Source organism: Tigriopus californicus, chromosome 11 (genome assembly GCF_007210705.1).
Source record: "Tigriopus californicus strain San Diego chromosome 11, Tcal_SD_v2.1, whole genome shotgun sequence".
NCBI classification, from domain to species: Eukaryota; Metazoa; Arthropoda; class Copepoda; order Harpacticoida; family Harpacticidae; genus Tigriopus; species Tigriopus californicus.
In genome coordinates, this window is record NC_081450.1 from 4,570,364 (window position 1) to 4,579,068 (window position 8,705).

The following is an 8,705-nucleotide window of genomic DNA, read 5'->3' on the forward strand; positions in this document are numbered from 1 at the left end:
CCAATAATGTGAGCTGTTTTAATTGTTATCAACAAGCCTCCCTTTCTCTTCTTTCGGATAAGCTGGTTAACAAACAAGTTTGACTTGTGAAAACGACGACACCATTTTTCGATCGTTTGTCAGATTGTTAATCAACCATTTATCATTCATTCCATTTCCTGACTTGCCGTTTTTCATCCCCAAGGACTTGGGCGTTTGGATGTTAAAAAGTTTTCAATTTTTATTTAACAGAACAAAGCCTTTCATCAGCTGTTACTTGTCCTCCATTGTACTGATTTTTTTCTTACTTTTTCGTCCTTTTTGACTGGATTTTATTTATCAATCATCAAAGTATTGGACCATTATGTTGAGGTCTGATGTCATTTTCCATTTCATCAAAGCAATCAAGAAGTTTTCGCAAGTAAACGCAAGTATTTGATTAGGTCCGTCCAAAGTGTCAATTTCAGAACTATTTCGATTTCAAATCCTAACGGAGAAATTCATAGAAACGTTAACTCTTCATGTTAGTTGATAACTGAACGAACACTCTGACTGACGAATAGCAAGGCGAATTTTTCGTCAGCTCTTAAACTTGATCCAATCAACATAAATAATTTTTATGACACGTGTGATTTAATGATCTGTGATGTTATTGCAAAAACAATTACGTAATTTCTAGACAGAAACGTTTGATCATGATAGGATAATTTATATCTTAAAATATGAACGATTTCAAAAACATGTAATTTCTTAGGTTCTGGGAAAGCAAAAGCTTGATTTCACAAAGACCTGAGCAAGATATAATGGACATAACCTAGGCATATAGTCAATAATGTTACAGAGGTCAAGCTCCGATATGATAACGTGAGTAAGATAAAAAAACAAAAAAATGAAAGATTTGAAGGAAAACTCATCAGTTCGTACTATATAGAAAAGAAGGGCAGAAGAAAAAGAAACGAAAGAAAAACAAACCAAAGAGAAAAAACAGAAAACAGAGAAGAAATGAAAAACATATTTTTTTTCATTTCGAAATGCGAAACTACTTCAGGAATGAGGAAACATTTCTAGATTTAAAACTGTATTTGTCACATTGAGTGTTTTGATGTGTTTGAGTGGTGGATAATTATAATTAAAGAGAAAAATAAAGATAATCTTTAGGAATTTTGCTGTCGTACATAGCAAGCTTGAGTTTGCAAAGAGCAATGGAGTACATTTTTATTAGATAATCTGTTTTTGTTTGGGTGAATCTTATTTTTGTTAGACCGGTGTCTGAGCAATCACTTGAGGGATCTTATTAGAGCATAAGTTTTGCAGTTTGAAATTCAATATGTTACTTAGTGCTTAGTATCTTGGTTACGCTGTCCTTCCACATGTGACAATTCCAGATGTCTTAAGCGGTGCACATCCGGTACCGGGGTTTGAACCCACGACACCTTGTCCACCCTGCCACTTAGTCAACTCGGCTACACCAGCTTCAGAGGTAACCAAAATGCAAGGTGGACCAAGCGTGGGGAATCTCTACTTATTGCTTTAACAAATCGTCCCTCTTTCCCCTAATTAGGGAAAGAAGCATTGAAAAGTTAGATGTACGCGTAGCTCTAATCAATCAAAGATGGGCAAATAAAATAGTGGTGGGAAAATCCGAAACAGTGAGAAGCTTACAAAACTGAAAAGTGTCAGATGGGTATGTTCAACGACAATGATAGCATATTCCCAAAATCCCTTGTTTAAATGGGAAAAGCATGCTCTAAGGATGAATTTCAACATACGAAACATAAGACGAGCACTTTACATTGGCAGTGATGCCAGAAGTAAAAATAGATTTGGGGCTGAAAGCTATCATCCTGAAGAGTGCTGCCTGCAGTAGACAGATGGACTGGACTCTCTTGCTCTCATGAATGAGCTTCGGAGAGTCTTTCCACGGCATGCACGTATAAGGTCGATGGCTAAAGAAACACTAGAATTCTTCCATGGCGTTCTTTACTTAAATGAGAGAGGCTAGCGATACATTAACAACGTCAACACTTTCGAACCGATCACACCCAAATGTTGCAATCGATCTGATTCAATCAAACACAAATAAGTTCCCGCTAAATCTTTAAACGCCATTATATTGGACTAAAGAATTGTCAAAAAAAATGTTTTTCCCTCGACATCCCAAAATATGTAGGTTTGGCCGTTGCTAGATTAATAAGAATAGACAATCCGGAATTAAGTTAACACATTACGCTCAGCTACAGTGTGGCCCGAAATTGAGTTCCTCTTTTGAATTTACACGTCTTCAACATCATTTCCAAAAGATTCAATTTAAAGCCTTTGAACAACTAATGAATAATAGCCGCCTTACATATCAACCACGATGAGTCATCGATTTTTTGTTTAAGATTATCTTTCCACCAGAGCACTTCGTTATCCCGAGCCTTCCGCTTCTGAATTCTAAACAGGGTCAGATATGCCTTGGATGCCATGAAAGCAAAGCATTTTTCAAGTATTTAGTTTCTCTACTCTCCAATGCAAATGCACTCTGATATGGTGGTGCCGAAACTACTTTCATTAAAAAGTGCTTAACAAAGCCCAAAATTGTACATTGACATGTCAGACCTAATCTACCTTTAGGAGCAGATATCAATCGGGAGATTTTCTTAGACGTTCTCTTGAACCAGGTGAAACTGGCTCCCGACAACATCGAACACACCAGCCCCACAACAGACAAGATTCATGACGCAAAACCTACAGTGATCCGAGGTTCAGCCCCAGCAACTTTCCTGACCACTGATGAACGGGTCTGTGGGATCTGCCAAAAATAGGTCACAGGCCACTCATGTGTTTCAAAATGCATCGCCTGCAACCTGAAGAGTTGGACAAGATTCGGAAAGAGCGCAGTTTATGTGCACGCTGCCTCGAACCCTTCACCTTGAATCATCGCCAATTGTGTCAGGGGCCTCCATGTTCAATCAAGGGATGTTTAACCCCTAATAAACATTGTAAATGGATTCACCATTCTAGCAGAGCTTCTATTCACGTGCAACAAACCACCAATCGGGAAAACATTGACTGCACCCAGGATTCAGAAACATCAATCTTCCCTACTATCAGCGTTGCCAAACCCATTGGCAATGGTTATGTTCGTGGAATACTTCGTACTTGTGTTGGATACCTCAAAAATCCAAATACAGAAGAAAAGATCAAGGTCAGGTTCTTTTTGGACGCGGCAGCAGAACAAAACCTGGTAAGAAGACAAATCGCTCAAGCCCTTGGGTTGGACGGCCCTCGACAATTTCTTCAAATGAATGTGGCGGGTGTTGAACTCTCGGGAAGAACACAGGAAAAAAACGTTCAATTTCAAATTCAATCTTTGGATGGCTCGTTTTTGTCAGAGACAATGGTTGCAACTACCATCAAACGTATCGCCCAACCTGCAAGGCCTTTTATGTTCGAACCAAGGCAGTACAAACATCTTCGGGATTTAGATTTCACAGAGCATTACCCCTCAACGGGAGAGCTACAACTTGACGTTCTAATCGGAGAACCCTTATTCACTCACCTTTGCATTGGACCTCCAACCACAGGAACTCTCCAAGAACCAGCCGCTCAACAAACACGCTTGGGTTGATCATATGTGGGGCCCATCCGGATCCACAGCAACAAGATCTTGATCTCGAGCCTGCCGTAAATGCCACAGTTCTAATCACGGCCTCACGATCACCGGTATCCCTTCAAAGCTTCTGGGACCAAGAACGTTTGGGTATTACAACCAAGGACGACAAATTCTCAGTCGAAGAAGAGGAAGCATTGGCGCTCATGGACCAATTCTCTAGTTATGATACTGCCAAAAAGAAATGGAGCACTCGTCTCCTGTGGAAAGAAGATCCAAGAGGCATTATCTCTTCAAATTTTCACCGAGCAAAAGCTGTCATGGCCAGTGTGGAAAACAGAACCAAAACCGAACATCAAAGCTTGCTCAATGAAGCTTACTCAACTAAGGAAAAATTAGGGACCTCAGAAAAAGTTCCCGAAAGGACGTAATCCCTGTAGAGGGGCGATTTTTTTACTACCTTGAAACACATTCAATTATGAAAACCAATAGCACTACAAAATTCCGAGTGGTCATGAATGCGTCAAGCAAAGATCCGAATTCCAAAAGATCTCTCAATGACCTCTTGTACACGGGACCAAACCTACTGCCTGACATCGCTCAACTTCAATTGCGATTCAGATTGAAAAAGTTTGCATTTATTGCCGACATCACAAAAATGTTTTTGGCCATTGCACTCCACACAGACTAGGATGCACTTCGTTTTTTTGTGGAGGAATTTTAACACAAAGGAAAAAGTTACTATCCTCAGAATGACAGCAGTGACCTTTGGACTAAATTCTTCGCCCTTTCAGGCTATATGGTGTCTCTTAAAAACCGCTGAACTTCAACAAAACTCACACTATTTGGCTGCAAAAGAACTCCGAAATAATCTCTACATGGACGATCTCGCTACAAGAGCAGATGACGAAAAATCAGCTCAAGCACTCTTGGAATGGATCATCAGTCTCTTAACACTCGGTGGGTTCCAATCTCACAAGTTTGCCAGCAAGAGCCCCCTCGTACTATCCAAATTAGATCAAAGCTGCTGCCTTCTTGGTGTGTTAAGCACTTTGGTACTTCAGTGGGACACCAGAAATGATACGCTAAGCTTCAATTTCTTGGATAAAGTAAAATCCAAGATTTCGTCTACAGAGCGGCCAACAAAACGTGCAATGTTAAGAGTTGCTTGCCAGTGTGTATGATCCGCTTGGATATATATCTCCATTCTTCCTTCAGGCGACTATTCCTCATGCAACAAATGTGGAGGTTGCAATTGAGCTGGGATGACCCCTTGCCAGAGTTAATAGCCGAAAACTGGATTAAATGGACTAATCAAGTCCCACTGCTAACCAACCACACAATCCCCCGTTGGGTTGGGAACAGTAAAAAAGCAGTGTCGTTTTTGGCTTCATTTGGAGATGCATCCGAGCACGCTTACGGAGCAACGGTATACCTTGTTACTACGGGCGATGAAGGCACCGTCTCCTCCAGCCTAATCTTCAGCAAATCGAGGTGTGCCCCACTTCATAACGTATTGTCGATTGCCCGACTGGAGTTGTTGGGCGCTTTGTGCGCAGCCCGCAGCGGATCGTATGTGGCAAAGGCCTTGAACGGTTTGGAGTGTATATACTTCACGGACTCGCTCTTAAATCTCCTGAGAATACAGCAGGGTCATTCGAAGTGGAGGCAATGGGTGGGGAATCGAGTGAAGGCCATAACAGATTTGACATTGCAAAGCAGTTAGCAATTTTGTCCCGGCAACATCAATCCAGCCGACCTTGTCTCAAGAGGCGTTAATCTTCATGAGCTCCTTTCGAGCTCTCTCTGGTGGAATGGACCATCATTCCTCCAGCAACCAAAAGAAACGTGGCCAGCTCAGAAAACAAAGATCAGAACAAAAGACATGTTAGAAGAGGATCGTAAGGAAGAGAAAAAGATCCTCCAATCGATTGTTCTAGTGACACCTCAGGACGAGAACTCTCAGAATGAGAACCCCCTCAGCACACTACTTCTGCGGAATAACTCTTGGTGTAAACTCATCCGAACGACTGCTTGGGTTTTAAGGTTTTGCAACACTCTCCGTCAGCCCAATCCAAACCATCAGGGGTCCATTCTCACAATTCAGGAACTTCATCAAGCAGAAAAATTATGGTTCATGCATGGCCAGGCGGGGGCATTTCCAAGCGAAGTCAAAGCTCTTCAAGAGCGAAACACGATCAAGACGACCTCGCGTTTGGTTTGTCTGCAACCCATTCTGAAAAATGGTCTCTTGCACAGTGAATCTCGGTTGCGATTAAGTGACAAATTGAACACAAACGTCAAATTCCTTATCATCTTGCCAAAACATTGTCGAATTATGGAAATATTCATTCTTCACCTTCATCAACTACACTTACATTGTGGAACTGAACAACTGCTGGCCATGGTAAAGACAAGGTTCCACATCATTGGAAACCGGAGAGAAGTCAAGCGGATCACCAATCAGTGCAAGGCACCCAAATGCCGAAAACTTGCCCCTCTTCAACAAAAAATGGCCCCTTTGCCACCTGAGCGATTGAACGGAACTGCCATGTGTTTTGAAATAGTAGGAATGGACTTCTTTGGCCCGCTTTTAGTCCAACATAAGTGCGAGGAGCAAAGCTGTCCCCACCTGAGGGGCCCATCCAAAGTGTATGGATGCATATTAACTTGTTTTACGTCTCGAGCTATCCACCTAGAGCTCGTAACAGATCTCACAACAGAGACTTTCCTTCTTGCGTTCAGGCGCTTCATGGCTCGCCGAGGAATCCCTAAATTGTGCTACAGTGACAACGCCAAAACATTCAAATTAGCAGAAAAAGAATTGAAAAGACTCCACAACTCAATTAATTGGGAAAAAGCCTGAGAGGAAATGTCCAAGTACAAAGTCCAGTTTCTGTTCTCGACTTCGTCAGCTCCATGGACCAATGGTGTCACCGAACGCATGGTAGGGCTGACAAAGAAGGCCCTGCGGATCACCCTACATTGCACTACCTTAACTATTCGACAATTAGAAACTGTTTTACTCGAGTGCGAAGCTTTAGTCAATAATCGTCCCCTTTCAACTGTCAAAGAGGGCGAAACTCTTTTACCGATCACCCCAGCGCAATTGTGTGTCGGAAGAGATCTGCTACATCTCACTGGACCGGGAGCACCGACAAACCCCGATAATGAACCCAAGTTCACAGCAAAATGGAGGCAACGCAAAGCTCTGGTGAATTCATTCTGGAAACGCTGGAGAAATGACTACCTCCTAGCACTTTCCCACTACTAAGAAGTGGTTTAAGAAGAATGAAACGAAGATCCACGAAGGAGACGTAGTTCTTATCCGCGACGACAATTCGGCCAAAAATGAATGGAAAATCGGCCGAATCGAACATCTGGTTGAAGGACGGGACAACACAATTCGATCGGTAGACTTGCGGATTCCATCTGAAGCCATCATTCGGAGGCACTGCAACAAACTAGCTTTACTGGAAGAAAACAACTAGATAATTTTGTAAATATTGGACAAACCCCCGTCCAGTGGGGATTGTCACGCCCCAAACGTGAGAGATTGAGTAAAACGGAGGTTCCGAGATTCAATTGAGGAATCAGATACGTGCGCCCCCTACCGGGGGGATCTTCATCCGGAAAATAAACAGAAAGCGTGAAAAGAGTTCTTACCAAAATCAGAAAATAGCCCTTTAGTACTCTCAAGGAGGCAGCTAAAGGCTACAGCTGTTGGCTAAAAAGGAGAATCCTTAAACGCGTCTTACATAATGCTAGAGTCGAGATAAAATTACAACTGTACGAGTTCCTCATAGTCGAGTTTAAGTCCTGGTATCATGAGAATCGGTCCGAATAAAGGCGGAATAATAAAACGAGAAATAAGTATGACCTGTTGGAGACGTGACAAGCGATTTTCACTACTATCGTTTATTGTGGAAATAAATCTTATTCTTGAAACACTATCACTAGATGATGTCTTCATACGAGCAATCGTTGACAAAAATGGAGCTTACATAATATTGAAATTGCCTTCCCAATGATGCTTGGACAATTGGAATCCGAAACTTATCAAAAACATAATGAAATTTTGAAATTACTTACTTTCCTAGGTTACTTGGAAAAAATTGGGTGCTGGATAGCTTCAATATTTATTACCAGCATTGTTAAGTGAAACATGCCAATTTTGATTGAAAAAGACATTGCCGTAAGTTGCTTTCTTTAGGATAGTGATGCGATGCATCAGTAAATGCATGTGTAGCACCATGTAGCTCGCTGAGGGTCTAGTGTTCCAGCACAATCAGGCACGAATCATTCTACAAAGCTAATATTCGTCTTCAAAACAGGCCCATTTTTAGTGCTATATTCCCTGACTAATGTTTTTATGACCTCTCAGACGTCACCTCTGGCTAATTGTCGACGATACAAAATCCAACGTTCGGTCTCTTATGAAATCAATTTATTTGCACCTATAATAATTTATCCAGATTCTTTTTCCCACAACCCCTAAGGTGTCTTTAACATTTAACCGTAATAGCGTTTGCGTCCGTAGCTTCGTCCACGGTTATATCTGCGGCCGAATCCACGGTTATAACTGCGTCGTCTAAATCCACCTCGTCGAAGTCCACGGAAGAGTTTACGGAGGAAGAAGGGATCGGCACTTCTCTTGTTGCGGACCTCAGATCTGAAGATGAGACTCGGGTCAGCGCAAGGTTCTCTCCCTCTCCAAAGGATTTTTTTTTCGTTTCAACTTACGCAGTTCCAACGGGTTCATCTTCAACATTGACCAGGTCTTCGTCATCCTCTTTGCTTTCAATAGGGTCAATAGCTTCCATCATATCACCTTCACCCTCAAGTTCGGCCTTCAAGAACTCGTAGAGCTCAACAATCTTGTCTTGGATCATGACGTTGTATTCAGGGGCGTGGTCCATCTCGGTATGGTGGTCAGGGGCGGCCAAGCTCAAGCCCAACAGAGCGGTGAGAATCAAGAACTAAAGGGCGACAAGTCCCTTGAAGGCTGGGAGCACACCCGAAAGGTTGAACACTTCTACTTACGGATTTCATGGTGTGTCTTGAAAGTTGGAGGTTTGTTCGCATCCAATGTTTCAGGTCGACCTTTGTTTGAATCTGGAGAGTTTCTCCT

The 8,705-nt window shown here is 42.2% G+C and overlaps 1 protein-coding gene across 1 annotated transcript in view; it reads right to left on the minus strand.

Annotated features, from left to right (window-relative positions):
• Positions 1–8,004: 8,004 nt before the first annotated feature.
• Positions 8,005–8,705, minus strand: part of LOC131890712 (uncharacterized) — a 3,522-nt gene continuing 2,821 nt past the window's right edge. The window contains exons 2-4 of the mRNA XM_059240119.1: positions 8,618–8,703; positions 8,318–8,553; positions 8,005–8,246 (exon numbers count right to left, since the gene is read on the minus strand). Coding sequence (XP_059096102.1) covers positions 8,087–8,246; positions 8,318–8,553; positions 8,618–8,703 — 482 coding nt within the window. The 3' untranslated portion in view covers positions 8,005–8,086. The remainder of the gene's footprint in view (positions 8,247–8,317; positions 8,554–8,617; positions 8,704–8,705) is intronic.